The sequence below is a fragment of the Nanorana parkeri genome, unplaced genomic scaffold (genome assembly GCF_000935625.1).
Source record: "Nanorana parkeri isolate BGI_ZX_2015 unplaced genomic scaffold, ASM93562v1 scaffold721, whole genome shotgun sequence".
NCBI classification, from domain to species: domain Eukaryota; kingdom Metazoa; phylum Chordata; class Amphibia; order Anura; family Dicroglossidae; genus Nanorana; species Nanorana parkeri.
The window spans coordinates 835590-854790 of NW_017306989.1; the positions used below are offsets into that span (position 1 = coordinate 835590).

A 19201-nucleotide genomic window follows, 5' to 3' on the forward strand; every position below is an offset into this window, starting at 1 on the left:
GGCCAATCAGGAAGCCGGAGGCGGGTAATGACTCACTCACCGGCCTCCTGATTGGCCGGGAAGCCAGCGCCATGTTCCCTTGTCACCAGTACCTCTCCATATTCCTCTCCCCCCCATGTTCTCCTGTGGCCGCTTGTCACCTCTGCCAGGTCCAGGAAAATACACGAGGTTTCCTGAACTTCCTGGTTCTGGGAGAGGGTACTGAGGGCAGAGGCTCCTTTTGTCATCAATCTGTTGGGAGGAGAGCAGCGGAGGGAGCAAGGACATGGCTTGCCACATGCCTTGTATGTCTATGGTCGGGCACAACCAGGAGCGTGTACACACGGGTATCTCAGCAGCTGGCTAGATGATTGAGACACCCACATATAGTGTATGGAGAGAGAGAACAAGAGTGTACACCTCGTTGTTGACTTACATTGGTCCTTTAGCACCCAAGGAGAATAGGTCAAAGTGCACCCGCTACGTCAACTGTGAACTCCTTCAGTAGCATGGTTTGCAGGTCCTGCCCTTTTTTCCCCTCTTCCTCTGCTGGATTGCCCATGGTCGCTATCTTTTTCTGCCTACCCCTCAGCCCGGCCCTGATCTGTAACTACTATTCTACCAATAGAATCACTTGAACTGATTGCCTGCACACACAGAACATTGTAGCATTTTAATGTGGAAACTATTGAGGCACTTGGCCGTGTCAGTAGGTTGAATCCTGTCCAGCCCCCCTGGGTGATATCACTTGAGCTACCGCAGTGGTCTGGGGCCCGGGATGCCAGTCCCTTCCAAAAGTGGCGCCTCTTCTTGGTGTGACATAATATTCTGGGTACACTTAAGCTGCTGCTACAATGTGTTACCGGAGTCTTGTAGTCATACAGGAATTGCCTTTCCTTTTTAATCAAACACAAACAGCTTTGACCATTTTTTCCCCTCCAGTTAATGTAATACACCGCTGCCATCAAACTGCAGGACAATAAAAAGGGATGGGTCATGTGATTTCTCAGCAATAGCCACTTCTAGCTGGTCATGTGATTTCGTCTCCAAATTCCAATAATGGTGCCCAACTTATTAAAGGTTCATTGTGCAAAGGAAAAGTTTAACAAATCAGCTCATGGGGAGAAAACCTTTTGCTTTTGATCAGTTTTATTTGGTTGTAGTGCGAAAGATGCACTTGGCTGGAGATAAATGAATGCTGATTGGATCACATGACTGGCAATTGATGGACTGTGCTAATTTCACATAAGAATAAAGATGTGTAATATATTTTAACTCGGGTAGCCAAACTCCGGCCCTCCAGCTGTGGTGAAACTACAAATCCCATGATGCATCTCTCTCTGGGAGTCGTGGCTGTGAGAATCTTGCAATGCCTCATGGGATTTGTAGTTCCACCACAACTGGAGGGCCGGAGTTTGGCTACCCCTGTTTTAACAGCTTCACATCTGCCGTACGTATATATGGCGTCAACCTGAAGGAGTTATACTAGATCATGGCTATAATATTTTACAGCCGCCGATGGCTGCTTACAGCTATAGAGCTGGCCAAACGCTTGTATGATACCCCCCCTTGCCACTGCCTGCTATCCTGAGCTCGGCTGTCCCCCAAGCAGGCTTGGGACTGGCACAGCGCTTCTGTCCACTTCGATTGGAGGGACTCTTCCACCAGCTGATCTCCTCCCCTCCAATCATTGAAAGCGATGTGCATTACATCTCTTCCAGTTTCAATGTGTAATGTCTCCGGCTGCTGTAGCCCACCCCCATGCTACATATCACGGTGCATGAGCAAGAACAATAATTCTAGGGCTATCACCCACTGTTAACTCTAAATTGATGAGCGGTAAAAGCTTTTAAATCATTGCCTGTGAGCAATTTTGGGTATTGTACTTTATTGTGATTTCACGGGTGCACGCAGTTTTAAGGTTTGACATGTTTGATATCTATTTACCTGACGTGACCCATTCTTTTCTATTTTACCCAAAAATTGGGTATTCTGTTTGTGTGCACTAAACTTAATTTTAGTGTATTTTATTCTAAAAATACTGGTTTGATAAACATTTGCGCAAATACCGCGGGACATAAAAATTGCAACTAGCATTTTTGTTATTGTACATGGCCTCTGCTTTCAGAAAATATATCATTGTTTCGAGGTTTTAAGCTGTTAAGGATTAAAGGAGAACTATGGGGTCACGGCTTTTCCCCCATAGTTCTCCTTAGGGTAACGGGAGGACACAAACTAGTGTCCTCCCGTCACCCTAAGCTCAGTATACCGCGAGCTACAGCTCACGGTATACTGAGACGCCGGAGCGGATCCTGTCATCGATGTCGAGATCCGTCCAGCTGCGTGAGTGACAGCTGGCTCTGCCTATCTAGAGGCAGAGCCAGCTGTACCCGCCCCCTCCCCCGTCCGTTCCGCCAGTCAGCGCCGGTGGTGCGGGGAGGGGGGAATCCAGCCCCTCCCCTGTCACTGCAGAGAGCTGTGACAGGATCGAGAGGTGAGCGAACGCCGGTATATGTTCGCTCACCCTCCCGATCTACTGAGCCGACAGCCTCATTGTCACAAGTCGGCTAGAACTATGAGGTGAGTGGAAATCACTCATCTCATAGTTCTCCTTTAAACAAAAGTGCACCTCTTCTTTTTGTCCCCCTCCCCTGTCCTTACAGATCCCCCTCCACAGATGTATACTTGCCAAGATCCGGCTGTGCCAAAGTCCTTTTTCTCCTGGCCATGCCTGCAAAGTAGATATTCGTGTAAGTCTGTGGGGCAAGTCTGCCGGCTTTGAGATGCAGGGAGACAAGTCCCATAGAAGTCTATGCGGCTCTATCTCGCAGACACAGCCAGGAGAGAGATGACTTCAACGCAGGATGTAAACAAATACAGGAGGCTCTGGGTGCAGGATCCTGGGAAGAATGCATCTGTGGAGGGGGGAGCGTGGCATCTTTTAGGTGAAGGGGACAAGACAAATACCGTATTTTTCTGTGTGTAAGACGCTACTTTTTCATAAATGTTTACCTAAAAATAGAGGGGCGTCTTATACACGGCGGCCGAGAACCGTGGTTGCGAAAGTGCCGATACCACTGCAAACTAGCCTCACGAGTGAAACTTCAGATTGCAGAGACGAGATAAGTTTTCCTCCAATCATAAATCTTTTGTACCTGACGTCAGCTGGTGCTGGGGAGAGTGGAGGAAAACTGTTATCTTGTCTCTGTAATCCGCTCTCCCCAGCAACAGCTGACGTCGGGTACAAAAGATTTATGATTGGAGGAAAACTGTTATCCTGTCTCTGTAATCCGATCATAAGTCTTTTGTACCGGACGTCAGCTGTTGCTGGGGAGAGCGTGTAGCCAGTGGCCAGAGCTGTAATGTCTGAGCATAACGTGATTGACTCAGAGGTAAGTGTGATGCATTATATCATTTTAAAATATTGATTTCTGAGTTTTGGGTAAGAAAAGTTGGGGGGGTCTTATACATGGGAAGCGTCTTATAGATGGGCAAATACGGTAAGTACACTTTGAAAGTGCAATTATTCTTTTAGGACTGGTTAGCTTTCCAGTTTTCATGAATTCTGGTGCCCTGTTCATCCGCATCCTGCCATGATGTTTACCTCCAACAGACTGGTCCTCTTCTACCCTCTTCTGTGAGTTTTCTACTGAGCATGTGCAGGCAGTGTGGAGAAGAGGACCACCAACGACTGTTCCAATGGTAGGGACACTTTCAAAATGTTTCCTTTCCCTTTTGGCTGGATTCATGCATATGAATTCATGAACAATATTTTACACATTGTGTGCTGCCAAAAAAAAGGCGCATGCACTACTTCTTGGAGCACAGTGTTTACAACACTTGGTAGTGTGTTACTGGGTGTTGCGGTGTGCTGCAACGCCCTTGTGTTGGGTCACGTGACTGCAGTTCAATGGTGTTTTACTATTTGGTAGATGCTGGAAAGTAAAAACACCTGATGGTTTCTCTTGTGAAGCCTATTTATGAAATCTTTGTGCTGAGTTCCTAGCACTGCACATCTGCCGTGGCCATTATAAGGCACTTCCATTGTTATTAGATGTGTGTGTCTTTTATATATTATGGAGAATGTAACAGGAGGAGGAGGGAACATCTAAAGCAGTGGTTCTCAACCTGTGTAACCTCAGGACCCACATTTTGTCCTTGGTCATTAAGTCGTGACCCAAGTTGCTCTGCACTGGAACGCACAGCATTGCGGTACCGTGCGTTTTGGTGCAGTCGATCGTACTGTGGGTGGGCGGTGTGTTTGTGGGTCACAGCTCCCTTGCGTGTCCTGTAGAGGTACCGGGAGCGTTTTGTAGAGCGTTCGTAGAGCATTGAACGCGCTACAAAACGTACAGGTGTGAACCAGGCCTTAGTCTTTCTGTTGCTTTTGATGGTGTTCCTCCTGCCTTCCCTAGCTGATAATCTCTTCCTGATGCTCTTGCTGTTTTTCATACTGTGTTCCCTGGGTCTTGATAGTTGCATAGTAAGTTAGGTTGAAAAAATCGTACTGTGGGTGGGCGGTGTGTTTGGTGGTGCCATTCAAGTGAATGGCAATGCAACATACCTCCCAAACCAGGATGCGCAATTGCATAGTAAGGTGTGTTATTCACTGGAGTGGATCCTCAGCCTGGGGTCCAGTGTGGGCTGCTGGGCTGTGATGGAGCTCCATCCATATGTGCATTGCTTGTACAGCTCCCTTGCGTGCCCTGTAGAGGTGCTGGGAGCCAAAATGTGACTTCACTCCAGTCCAGGCACCTCTACAGGGCACCCAAGGGAGCTGTAAGCAATGCACGTATAGATGGAGCGCCCCTGCGGCAATAACCCCACCCCACCTCAATCTGACACTCGGCACCGGGCAGCATATTTTGAATGGCTGCTTGGTGTGAGACAGTGCTGCGCTAGGGGGAGGTCGAGGAGCCTCTCACCTACTGCAGTGGAAGACATGCGGTGACCCACTGAATACGGGGTCGCGACCCACTTTTGGGTCACGACCCACTAGTTGAGAACCAAGGATTTAAAGTATCCAGGTGGGCAGGAACAGAATCTGAAATTTAATTTTATACCACTGGCATGAGTTTTCTGATGACCTGATCTGTTTATTTCTTTTCTCAGGTGTTTCAGGCCTCGTTGCAACTACTGAAAATGATTATCACTCAATACATTCCTAAACATAAGCTGGGCAGAGGTGAAACGATGCACTGTGTTGAGAAGACTCTCTCAGACCTGCTCTCCAGGACAGGCGACTCGGCCACACGACACAGGGTGATCGCCTCCAACTTTATTCAGGTATTCACACTTCTGGCCTCTGCAGCTGAGTGACTATGGGATCTCTGGTGTGTTCCAAGTTATTGGTAAAAAAAAATCTACCTTTTTAGCATAACATTCGCTCACAGGAGCTCATCAGAAATTTTACATCGGAGACCTATCTCATGACCTCATGACCACTGAATTACATTAATGGTTTAACTGCCCCAACACACCAATTTGGAAACCCGTGCAGACTTTATAACCTTTATGCAGTTCTGGGTTGAAATCCTACCAAAGATACTTGATGGTGTGATTGGTAGAATTTGAACGCAGAGTAGCAAGGCAAGAACTCTGCTTTCAAGACTCTGTAGTTTGACTGGGCAGGTGATCATTCACAACCTGCTTCATTGTTTCCTTCTTTTAAGTCTTGTGTTGTTTTCTGCTAGTGTTCCTCCTGCCCTTTCCTAGATCGAGTTGTCCTCCTCCTTGCTCTTGCTGATTTTTCTACTGTGTTTCCTGGGCCTGGCTGTTGTCCTGGTGCTCTTGCTTGTAGTCCTGCTGTCCTCCTGTTCCTCTTTCTTGTAGTCCTTCTGTTGTCTTTGGGTCTTGATGTCCTCCTTTTAGTAGTTCTCCTCCTGTCTTTCCCGAGTCCTGCTGTCCTTCTGTTACTCTTGATGGTCTTCCCTAACCTCTAATCTCTTCCTGTTGCTCTTGCTGTTATTCCTGCTGTGTTCCCTGGGTCTTCATGTACTCTTGTTGGTCTTGCTAATAGTTCTCCTTTCTTTCCTAAGTCTTTCTGTTGCTTTTGATGGTGTTCCTCCTGCCTTCCATAGCTGATAATCTCTTCCTGATGCTCTTGCTCTTTTCATACTGTGTTCCCTGGGTCTTGATAGTTGCATAGTAAGGTAGGTTTAAAAAAAAGACACAAGTCCATCGAGTTCAACCTGATTTTTGCTCTTGCTGGTAGTTCTACTGTCTTCCCTAGGTTCCTACTGTCTTCTGTTGCTCCGTTTGCTGTTCCATCGTCTTCCCTGGGTACTACTCTCCTAGGATGTTATCAACTCATAAGATTTCTAGCATGATCAACAAGTTTTTTTTTTTTTATGTTTTTTTTTTTGTTGTATTTTCTTTTCTTTCTTCTTTTTTTTTTCTTTTTTGCAGATATGCAAAAAGCTTTAAATTGTATATTTTAACAGACCAAAACACACACTGACTATTGTCCCTTTTGAGTACACTGGCAGATAGGATAGTTTAAAATGCACAAAAGCAAGCTACAATAACACTTAATGGAAACCACAGTGTAAACATCAGTGTTTTAAGATGCAAAAAAAAGAAAACCCCAGGAGCGTTTAGTGCGAACAATAGCAGCCTTGTTCAGGAATGATCTCAGCCGGTTGCCCAAGCCTAGCGGGCCCTGTGATATTACAGCACAGCTCCGCTATGGAACAGTAACACTTTGTGTGCGCGTAGGAACTGCCTGCCTTTAGGGACCGCTGCCGTTATTTACTGCTGCGCTCTCCCAGCCTGGAAAAAAAAACACACTCGTTTCCTCTCGGCTCAGACGTGTCTAGAGTTAACCTCCTCCTTTATAAAAACCTCAACTCCCTCGCCCGTCTCCCGGTGGCGCACCATTATTTCATGGGCGCATTTTGGCTTCGGCACAAGAGATTCGTAATCGCACGCTTAAAAGAAAGCGCCGAAAAGTCATTACACACGCACTTTTGTGCTGGGCAGACGTGACACACTGAGCCCAATAAGCGCAAAAAAATAGACGTGAAGGATTAAAGTGAGGTGGTTAAAATGTATGGGGAAGCCAACAACCTTTAATTGATTTATTGTAGATTTAGAGTAAGCTGTTTTAAAGGTCGGGTTTTGTAAATTTTTTATTTTCCCTTTTTTTTAGTTATTTATATTAGGGATGCACCGATATATTGGCCGAAAATGGCACTTTTGGGTAAATGCCGAAAGTGCAATTTTTCTGCTGATACATCGGTGCATCCCAGGTTTCTTTCCTCCCCGCTGGGCACTGCTCTGTGTCCCAGCGGGGAGGAGAGAAAGTGACAGCCGGCCGAGCGCTGCGGGAGGAGAGCGCTGTGAGTGGCCGGTGTCTCTCCTCCCACACCGCTAAGCTGCCTATCGCGATCCGGCAGAGCGGTGGGGGGGTGGAGACAGGCCGCGCTGTCACAGGAGGCTGAGCTCTCCTCCTGCACCGCTCGCTCACCCTCCTGTGACAGCGTGTCAAAGAGGTGAGTGAGTGCAAACACTCAGTGATCGATGAGTGTATGTAGATACCGTGTTTCCCCGAAAATAAGACACTGTCTTATATTTTTTTTGGCTCAAAAAAACACACTAGGTCTTATTTTCGGGGTACGTCTTATTTTTATTTGTTTTTAATGTATAACAATCCAAAGTTAATGCAAATCCAAATTAAATAATCCAAAATGGCAAAGTTAAGAATAGGGTGATCAGGGCAATCAGGGGTGCCATACCTTTCCAAGAGCAATTTGGTAACCTGAAAAAGCGAAGCGCACTTTCACTATCGATTCCTCACAGGCGGAGTGCATTTGGTATCACTCCTTCTGTCACAGGAGTCGTCGCTATAGAGGAAACATCAGCTTATGCGGCTCTGCTCCATGTCCTGCCGCCTCGCTTCCTCTAGTGCTGGCTTCGTTGGCACCGCTGATTCTCTCCCGTGGCTCTTCAGGTTCCCCCTTATGCCACCACCAGCCCTGGCAATGGTCACAACTAGGTCTTATATTCGGGGTAGGTCTTATATTTTAGCAATTCCCAAAAATAGTACTAGGTCTTATTTTTGGGGTAGGTCTTATTTTCAGGGAAACAGGGTAATTGAGGACACGGCATGTTTACTATATCCTCAATTATGAATGAATGGGAAGTGATCTACATCACCTTCTCTTCATTCATGATTGTGGCTATAGTAGACATACTATGTTCTCATGTTATCAATGAACAGGAACACTCAGTATAGAGGAATCCTGTTTATTTATAACAGGGGCTGCAGAAAAAGAGATCGAGGACTTTGTGTTCTCAATCTCCTTTTCTATTTTAAAAGGGAAATATCAGGGGTCTGTTTAGACCCCTAATATTTCCCCGAAGCCCCTAAAGGTAAAGTAAAAAATATTTTAATAAACATGAATTAAATAAATATAAAAACATGTAAAGTTTATAAAAAAATAAATACAAATTAAAATATTGAAAAAATTTAAATCAAAAACATTTTCGGTTTCGGCCTGACAATTTTTTTTATTTCGGTTTTTAAAATTCTATTTCGATGCACCTCTAATTTCAATGTTAAATGATGCCTATTGATATTTCATATTTTTCACTCCTTTTCGGGTGCAATTATGTTATCAGTTGCAGCCTGTTATTTACAAAGATCAATAACTCAAGCTGCAATGTACTCTCGGAGTTAGATGATTCATCACAATGCATCATCTCATATTGGCGGCTTTGTCTTTTGGTTTCAGTCTGAAAAATCAACCCTTAAAGGAGAATTATGGGGAGAGTGTAATACACTCATCCCCATAATTAGTGGCGATGTATGACACTTGCAGCTGTCACACGTCGGCTCTATAGATCGAAAACTGAGCGATCATAAACTGCTGATCACTCAGTTCCCGATCTCCCTGCAGAGAGCGGTGACTGTGAGTCACCTCTCCCCACAGGGATTCCCCCCTCCCCTGTCAGTTCACCAGCACTCACTGACGGACGGGGGAGAAGCAGAGCCAGATGCCAAATCAGGTGGCGGGGTGGATTCCGACAATATTGTCAGAATCTTTCCTGGCCACAGCACGGCTCTGTGCTGTCCGTATATAGCGGGCAATAGCCCACTATATGCTGAGTTTTGGGTCACAGGAGAACATAGTAAATGCCCTCCTGTGACCCGAAATAGGTTGGGCCATAGGTCTCTTTTAAAGCACACCGCTACTGCTATACTTTCGCTTTAACTAACTCATGGTGCTCGGGGAATCCTTTGTCATGTATTAAATGCTTATTTTTGAAACAAAGATTGTATTCTATAGTTAATATCAATATAAAACAACATTGTGAAAACATATAAACGTTACACCCAACTGAAGGCTTCTCTCGTTGCCCTTGTTTTATTTATTAGCATCTATATCTTTTTTTTGTTATCTATCGCCTGTGACCTGTTCACTTGACGTCATGGGTCTGGCAGAGGGTAGGTCCCGAAGGCAACAGAGAACAGCGACTCATATTGAACTATGAGTTCTGCTATGTCCCGTAGCATTCTCCTGTGAGTTTGTAAAACTCTCTTCAAGTAGGTTGAGTAGTGCTCAGAGTTACTCAACTCTGGAAGAGTACCGGTACTAGACAACTGAAGCTTTGAGCCTGCTGGCAACAGTGCATGGGATTTTGTTTGTCCCCTTTAGCTCTCCTGCAGGGCAACATGTTGTTGTTATTTATTTTTTTAAACTAAGATAAAATGGATCCAAAACCATTACAATTTCTCTTTAAAAAGGAGTTGTGTGGTTATTTTTATATAGTATAATGTGGGCGCCTGTGTTTTGCAGGAAGCTTTACAAATGTTGACTCTTGTAAAGTTAAGCTTAGACCTACCTCCTGTCACTCATTTACCAGCTGGTAGGCACAGTAGGTGGGGACAGGCCTGGATTGCTACTGCTCTGAGAGCTAAAGATCTGCATGTATATTCATCTACCTCTGTCTCTGGATCTACTGGTCGTTTTCAACATAAGATGACGTCTGCTTGTGTTTTTTTTTTTTTTTTTTTTTTTTTTTTTTCATGCTCATTATAAATTTTATAAGTTTTTGGCAGCCTTATATCACTGGGGCTCTTTGTCACCAAAAGTTTATTGCCCACACCATCCAGTCAGATTCCATTAGTGACTTTTTTGCTGCTTGTTGGAAGATGATGTTTGATTTGGGTATGTTTTTGTACTAAACAGATCACATACATGTTTATTGATTGTGCTAATGATTTCTCTTCCAGGAGATGGCAATCTTTAAAGAAGTGAAACCTCTACAATTTATCCCAGTTCATTTGGTTCAGCCACTGAAAGGATCGTTGCCATCAAGACTGGCCCTGAGTCAAGTGGAGCTTGTGGAGAACCTGCTGAAAGAGCTGGGTGTGGACAATTCCGGCTTTACAGTTGACAATGTCATGAAGGTGAGCATTTGGTCTTCAGCTTAGGTGGAAGAGTCATGCTGACCAAAGGAGGCTGTTGTGTCACATCTCCTCTACAATAACAGATAAAGATGTCACCAGCACTCCAATCCAGACTTTCACGTTAGTGCAAATCCATTTTATTGACACAAGTCATGAAGACAAGTGCTTTCGGGGCCGCACAGGGTCCCCTTCATCAGGCTCAATAATGACAATGTGTAAAAGAACCACAACCAATATATAGACATACAACCTCCCACCCTTCACAGTGGGAATAGCCCAATACAAAATCCCCCCCAAATGGGTAGAAGGCTAATAAGCATTTGGGCTAGCAAACAGCCTGGTGTATGCTAGCCCAACAGTCGGGGTGTTTCCAGTGCCCGTAGAGAGAGTTGGATTAGTAGGTGCAATGGGCAACATGATTATAGGCTGCAGTTGTTAGCACCATCAGTAGATGTGATGGAGGCTCTGGACCAGAAAAGTGTCTGCGGCTTACTTGTTACCAGGATGGAATCTGCAAGGTCCTCCACACAGAACTCGGTCCCCCGAAGGTAACTACCTGGCTATCCCCTCAATATCCAGTCCAGCGGGTTCAGAGCGTGGCACTGCAAAAGCCAGGCAATCAAAGAGACTAGCTCGTGCAGCAGTGTAGAGAAAAGTCCAGATTTGAGGAAAACATTTTGAAGAATAAGACAAACCGGTGCTAGTAAAAATATATGCAAGTCTTTTACACAGTAGTGCTGAAGAACGGACATCCATCCTCCTAGGACACGTGCAAGAAAAAAAATCGGGCATGCTCCTATAGGCAACAATATAACCCGAAGGTGTAACACTGCCTGTGTCCCTTAATGGACAAAAAAAATAAGCTAATCCATCAGTGACCTTTATAGCTACAGGCACTGTGGAGCAATCAATTCTAAATTCACATAAAAAGCACTGAAGTCATTCAAGTCATCCTCCACAGCAGCTTGGCTCATCCTGACACCTGCCTTTCTATGATGGGATAGTTCTTCTTGTGACTGAGTCTAGGAAGCATGGGCACCCTGCAAACAGCAAGATTTATCATAGAACAGGTTGTTGTTTTTAGAACCTGTATTGGGGTTAAGTCCTGTGACTATTAAAGATGCAAATAGGGCTTCTTATATCTATACATTGTAGATGATAAAACTCCTCCTGTTTTAGCAGTGTTCCCGACGGTGTTAATAATATCATATTTATTATAATTGTAATGAAGATAAAGATGGATCCATTTTAAGCGGTGACTTATATATTATTGTGTGTTAGTTTGCATTAGGTGCGCTGGATTATACAACAGCGGAGGTGCGCGACAAAGCTGTGCGTATTATACTTTACCTGTACCAACAAAAACGCTCTCAGGTTCTGGAACACATGCCGCCTGATGATGCCAGCACTCGCAAAAACATCCTGTACAAGACGCTGTTTGATGGATTTGCCAAAATAGATGGCCGCCCTACCGACGCAGGGCAAAAGGTGAGAAAAGAAAGCAGTCATTGATGGACTTGTGTGTACTTTCCTACCTGTGACCATCTGGCAGTCTCTGGGTGGTATCTTCCAAATGAGGTCTACACTGGGCAAAGGAAGTTATTATCTGGATTTATAGATGTGTAGGCCATTTTATATTTCATCGATTTACCACATACAAGTCTCTGGTGTCTAATACTTGCAGAGTCCAGGAAGAGGCGCATTAACATCTCTGAATTAATTCTGAACTCCAGGTAGATGTAAAAGAAAAAAATCTCAATGTGGGGCTGCAACCAAATAATCGATATTAATGGATTATGAGAATAGTTGTCAACTAATTAACGATTAGTTGGTTGAATCTCCTATCTCTCTCCTCCACGCTTGTATGGCGGCACAGCAAGCAGTGGGTGAGTGCAATAGCCAGCCTGCTATTGCAATTTGAAATGGCCAATAGCAGGCTGGCTATTGCACCAGCCCACTACCTTCTGTATTTACATTCAGCTGGCATTCCCTGGCTGAAGCCATTCAAGCGCCATGTGCTTACAATACAATTATTTAAAAGAAAAGTCATTTTCAGTTTCCTGCCTGACAAATTCTGCTGTGGGAGGTGCGTCGGTGCACCGGTCTTGGTGACCACCATCACTGGGACAGGAAGTGATTCCTTGCCAAGAGGGAAACACATTGCAGAATATTAATGTTCCCCAATATACAAAAGACTGCAAAACGTTTGGCCGGAGTTTTGCTTAACTATAATTTTAATTCTTGCAAATATGTAACTTGGCACGCATGCTTTCTAGAACATCTAATACTGTTGGGTGAAAGAGGGTCACGTGAGCCACACCAGAGTGACCCCAAGACTGACCTCTTTTACCTGCCAGGGGATTTGTGTTTCTATCCATTCCTGAGGGTGACACAGCTCTGCTACACAGCACATTGAGGAGGATGACATCTATACTATTAATACTGCTACAGTTGCAAACTATAGAAGGGTTTCAGTGGTGTCATCTCCTTACCCCAACATGCTGACTGGACAGGGAAAAAGCAGCAGCATACTGACAAGGTCATCTCTCTGCTCGGTGTGCCTCTTCAGCACATGTAGGTACAGCACAGCTGATTGGCTGCCAGTCTTGTGCCTCCCTTTCCCAGTCTGAGTGCTACTTTAGTTTTTTCCGTTGCAGGCTGATATCGAGTTCAAATGCAGGTAGTCTACACAAGTCATCGTTAAAAAAAAAAAAAAAAAGATTGCAATGTGTTAGCTTTAGCATTTTGTATTGGTTGAAAACCATGTAGTAAGAGATGTAATTCCTGTTTAATACACCTTGTCGTGGTCAGGCTTCAAAGAGGCCGGCTGTGGAAGAGGCGGAAAGGCAGAAGAAAGAGGAGATCCGAGCTCTCCAGGAACAGCTGGCAGCTCTGAAGGATATTCAGCCTGAGGCTCAGACTGGCAAGGTGCGGACCAGCATTTGCTGTATACTTTGGACTCTGTATCAAGTATCGCGTGTCTCATAGAATCCAGACCTGCAGATCTCCTGGTCTTATTCTTTCCATACACACATCCACAATGAGAAATAACACAGGAGAGCACAGACATAAGGCAGCACACTGAGCCACAAATCCGTCATCAGGCAGGGAAACCACTGTCTGCTTGTAATTCTGCATCACTGTATACATACATGATTAGTGTTACAGCCATAGCACTGAAATACTTTACACGGTACATAGTAGGGATGCAGCGATACAGCTACTAGTATCAGTGCCGTTACCGAGTATTTGGGCGAATACTCGTACTCTCCCAAATGCTCCGATGCCGAGCCCAATACCCAAACTTCCGGGAATCAGAAAGCCGGGCAGCTAGTCATTACATGACGTCTCTTCCTGATTGGCCGGGAAGCCAGCTCCATGCTCCCTCATCACTTGGTGACGAGGGAACATGGAGCCGGCTTCACGGCCCATCTGGAAGCTGGGTAGCATGTAATGACTCGCTGCCCTGCTTCCTGATTGGTGGGGAAGATGGCCAATGAGGAAGCCGTATGGCGAGTCATTACCCGCCCCCTGCTTCCTGATTGGCCAGAAATGGAGTCGGCTTCCCTGCTAATCGGGAAGCCGGGTGGCGAGCCTTTACACGCCGCCTGGCTTCCCAGGTGATCAAGAAGCCAGGTGGCGAGTCATTACATGTGGCCTGGCTTCCTTAATGAGACCTCCGGTATCGTCGAGTACCGGGAAAAAATATCGGTACCCTTACTCCGGTTTCGGTGCATCCCTAGTACATAGGATATCAGTTAAAGTGTATCTAAACAAAAAAAAAGAAATTTTAGAATTAGAATCCCTGTGAAGGTCCTATGGCAGTCTGAGGGTCTGTTGGATAGATACCCTGTTTCCCCGAAAATAATACCTACCCCGAAATTAAGACCTAGTACCATTTTTGGGGAATTGCTAAAATATAAGACCTAGTTGTGACCATTCCCAGGGCCAGTGGTGGCATAAGGGGGAACTTGAAGAGCCGCGGGAGAGAATCAGCAGTGCCAACAAAGGCAGCGCTAGAGGAAGCAAGGAGGCAGCGCAGGGAGCAGAGCCGCAGAACCCAATATTTCCTCTATAGCGCCGGCTCCTGTCACAGGTGGAGTGGCACCCCTGATTGCCCTGATCACCCTATTCTTAACTTTGCCATTTTTGATTATTTAATTTGGATTTGCATTATCTTCTCTTTCATATCTTTTAGAGTGCAGGGGGCGGTTCGGATCCTGCGGACCTAAATCCGCACGGCCGTACCATGCCGGTGTGAACGGGGCAAAAAGCAGAAACCAACACTTAAAAGACCACACTGGCATCTGCCTAGTGCCCCACAATTCCAAGGAGCAGCATTGTGCTGGGTGTGGGCCCCCTAACTCTTAACAAATGACAATTAGTTACAGAGATCCAGATATTGCTAATGATTCAGTGTGTAGCTAGATTTTTATTTATTTATTTGTTTGTTTTAGGGAAAAGAGCAAGCCAGCAAATCGAAGCTAGGTAAGTAAAAAAATTATTGTCCACGTAGATTCTTCCGAAAACTATTAATCTTGTGTAAAAGAATAAACGTTAGGCAGGATATACATTGGAGCGGTGAATTAACGAACACAACGTAACAAGCCCGTTCATTTTAAAATTTTGCTCAGAGATGGGCTTATGGTAATTTTGACATCTTCCCATTTCAAAAATAATCAGCTTTTCCATTACACTGGAGTTCTTCAACTGTGTAAAAGTTTGGTTGCCTCCGGTGCTGTAGCTGTTATTGTAAGGCTTTGTTCCATTACCAGTTAGCCTGACCTAGTCCGGCTTTCACACATGACCTCATCGTTCTCCCACCTGTGCCTTAACAAACCCATTGTACCGTCTTGTAGAGAACATGTATGGATTCCAGCAAGCTGGGCAAGACGTCATGGGCAGAGAGAGAGGGGTCATGAGTTGTCAATGCTGCCATCTGATTGGATGCTCTGGTGGCCTTCACATTATGCAGAGGGACACGTTGACTGCAGCCGATAATTCCACTTTGCATTTTCAGAAACTGGTTTATGCGAAAAGAGATGATAGTAATGTACATGTATGGCTGTGTGTATGTTTTATAAGGTAATCGGAGCATAGGATGTTTATCGGCCCATGTTGTGCCCATTAAGAGAACATACGATATTTAATGGGACAATATGTGCCCAATGCAATAATAGGCTGAAATCCATTGTTTCCAATAGGCTCAGTCCACAGAAACACACTGAGGGGAATTTATCAACACTGGAGCAGATTTCCACTTTCCACTGCAACCAATCAGCTTCTCTGTCTCATTTTCAAATCTTACTCGAGCAAACTGAGGAGAGATGCTGATTGGTTGCCATGGGCAACTGCTAAAGATTGTGTCTGCTCCGGTTTTGATCAATTCCTCCCACTGTTTTTTTTGCTCTGGGCGGAAATAGAACAAGCTGCATTTAAACACATTACAACTCATTGCAGTGTGCTACAACGCACATTAACAAAAGAAAAATAATGTATTTTGGCTCCTGCTGTGGACTAAAAAAACTTGCACATCCATGCAATGCATTAAAAATGCAAAACCTTAAACAGGTGTCAACCCATGCTAAATGCAACAGCAGCAGTCCAGTTAAGAGGTAACACTGTAATCAAAATAGAACATTAAAGCCCAATTATACTTTCCTGTGGCCCTGTAAGTGCAGAAGAGAGCGCTGTAGCCTTGTAGACTCGGCAGCAGATCCCTCGGTATTTGTTCTGTATAAGATAAATTCTACTCAGAATAAAAACGTCTCAGCCTTTTGTAACTGCAGAGCCATGTAGATCTCTAAATATAACCTATTTATGATTGTGTCTCAGTTTCATAAGCAAGCAGGGCTGGTAATATGCCCTTTTGGTGATTTTCTAAGCCAGACACCCAGATTAATTTGGATCAAGCCTGGTCTGAACGTGAGCACCTCCAAACCCGGAGATTGGTCCGCCCAACCGAGCACCTCGAAACCCGGAAGTGAGATGTGTCCAACCAACCATTTAGCTGAGCACCTCCAAACCAAGACATTAGATGAGTCCACCCAACCAAAAAGCCGAGCACCTCCAAAACCGGAAGTGAGATGGGTTGAGCACCTCCAAATCCGGAAATGAGAGGAGTCCACCCAACCTATCAGCTGCAGGCTAGGGCAGTCCTCACCCCCGTACCTGCACATAAACAAAGTGGCGGGAAGCTTGTGGTGACATCATTGACCTTACGTGGTGGAATGGCCATATTGGCTTGATGTCATTGACCAAATATAGCCATGTAGGGTCAATGACATCACAGCATCGCGCCCCTTTGTTTACGTGCAGCTGCGAGGGGGAATTTCCCAGCCACAGCTGATGGGGCAGAAGGAGCTTCTTTACTGTTTTCAGAGGGGCTCCTGTTCAGATCGGACCTGAGCTCATCCCTAGTTGTCAGAGATGACTACTCTTCAATTCTCTTCCAATAGTTAATTGGAGCCAGGATGACTCTGTACACAGTAGGTTTGCTGAAACTGCACTTGGTTTATGTTACCTGAACAATTTAGATTTAACTGGCAATTAGTAGACATATTCTTTAAAACACACTTTGTCAAAGGAGCTTACAGTTCTTAAGTGTTTATAATCTGAAGCACCTGGGCCATAGAGTGTCTGTCATTGTTTGTAATGATGCCTTTGTATATGGTCATAAACTCCTTTTGTGTATCTTATTATCCTCATAATTTACAGAAGGGGTCCAGTTACCTATATAATATTATTATGATGATTATTCTTCTTCTTCTTCAAAATGCATTATTTGCTGTGGTACAGGTATAATACCCCAGGGTTTTTATTCTGGTTCTACTTTTTATGATGTTTGTGCTTTTGAGTGTTATATCAGAAGACCATTCTGTTTAGTAACCTTTGCTGTTGGTACATTCACATCCTTCTCCCCTTTTCAGATGAGCGTAGTAAGAAAATGTCATTGTCGCCTAGCACAGAAGTTGCTGATGACCATTCAACTGTTTCTAATTACTTAGATAAGTAAGTACAAACATATGACATTACATGGCACTCCCCATGTATCATATAACTTTATAGGGAGACATCCCCACTGGGCTCACTCCAAAAATTGTAATATTCATTGTTGGATGGTGATACTTGTGCAGGCTTTCTCAATAAAGATGTTGGCCTAAACCAGCTACTGACAGACTTTGCATCAATTACCTGCCCAGTTTAAAGGAGAACTATGAGGTGAGTGCTTTTCACTCACCTCATAGTTCTAGCCGACCTGTGACAATGAGACTGTCACAGGTCGGCTCAGTAGATCGGGAGGTGAGTGAATATATACCGGCGTTCGCTCACCTCTCGATCCTGTCACGGCTCTCTGCCGTGACAGGAGAGGGGCTGGATTCCCCTCTGATCCGCCTGCGCTGACTGGCGGGACGGACATGGGAGGGGGCGGGTACAGCTGGCTGTGCCTCTAGATTGACAGCTGGCTCTGCCTGTCACGCAGCTGGGCGGATCCCGGCACAATTGTTGGGATCCGCTGCGGCGTCTCAGTATACCGCAAGCAGCAACTCGCAGTATACTGCGGCGCCTCAGTATACCGCGAGCTACAGCTCGCGGTATACTGAGCCTAGGGTGACGGGAGGGCGCTAGTTTGTGTCCTCCCGTTACCCTAAGGAGAACTATGGGGAAAAGCCTTAACCCCATAGTTCTTCTTTTAACTACTGTATACCTTGTATCCAGTTTCGTTCATATTATTTCACTTCAAGCCTTGATCAAAAGCTGTGATAAACTCTTCAATCTCTATCTGGAAATGTAACTTCTGGTGGTGTGGTGCTTCAATCTTAAGTTTACTCTCAGTTGCTAATAGTGGCAGGCTCAGTGGTTAAGGGAATAGTGTGTGTGCAGGGTAGTTCATGCAAACAGGAGGGCTTTCCTGGCTTATATAGGTAATAGCTGACGTTTGTTTGATTTAAACTTTTATTTTAAAGGGGTTAAAATGGCAGACAGATGAGATTTAGGTTTGTTAAGCTAGGTTATGTGAGATAAAGTTGTGTCTGTAGCAGATCTTACTTTTGGTAGTTAATACTTTTCATAGAAACAAGTAAATGGTAAGTCTACCACTTATTGTTAATTGTCTTGCATTACAGAGGGGCTCATGCTCAGGGATACAGGTACTCTTAAAACCTAAGACTCCGAAGGGACTCCTATACACACATGCATGCACTAAACACACATTTAGACATAAAGGTTGAACTCTATGTACCTGTGTCTTTATTCAGCCTCAAATACTATGTAACTATGAAATGTGTACACTTATTGTGTGCACTTATTGTGTATTGTCTTGTATTTGCAGCTTGTGTATTTTCTGTGGGGAGCGAGATGACTCTTTCACAGAGGAAGGCTTGGACCTGCATTACTGGAAACATTGTCCAATGTTGAAACGCTGTGAGCACTGCAAGCAGGTACAACTTAGCACAATTACTATTATTATTCAGACCTGGTATCATTCCCATGGACATGGGACCATTCACAGCAGTCCCTGTCCCCAGCACAGCTTACCATCTAAGGTTCACGCCACATGCGGGGTCACATGCATACTATATTGTGTTCAAAATCAAATCCAGTGTGTGTGTATTTGAATTGTGGGAGAACTCCCAGAGGACGATACACTGGCATGTGCCATTTCAGCAGATTGCACAATTCTTAATACACCTATGTTTAGTACTGATGTTTACTGCACAGCTGATATTTTTTGGGTGGCAGCAAAAATTATATGAATTGGCAATAACTCCAAGCCCTAAAGCTTAGGTTAAAGTCCAACTCTGGGTT

The 19201-nt window shown here is 44.8% G+C and overlaps 1 protein-coding gene across 1 annotated transcript in view; it reads left to right on the forward strand.

Annotated features, from left to right (window-relative positions):
* The window catches only part of CEP104 (centrosomal protein 104), a gene marked incomplete at its 3' end in the record, with an annotated part of 52796 nt that overhangs the window by 24784 nt on the left and 8811 nt on the right, over positions 1–19201 (forward strand). The window contains exons 13-19 of the mRNA XM_018564080.1: positions 5092–5265; positions 10217–10393; positions 11675–11881; positions 13205–13321; positions 14851–14881; positions 17323–17404; positions 18726–18834. Of these exons, the coding sequence (XP_018419582.1) occupies positions 5092–5265; positions 10217–10393; positions 11675–11881; positions 13205–13321; positions 14851–14881; positions 17323–17404; positions 18726–18834 (897 nt within the window). The remainder of the gene's footprint in view (positions 1–5091; positions 5266–10216; positions 10394–11674; positions 11882–13204; positions 13322–14850; positions 14882–17322; positions 17405–18725; positions 18835–19201) is intronic.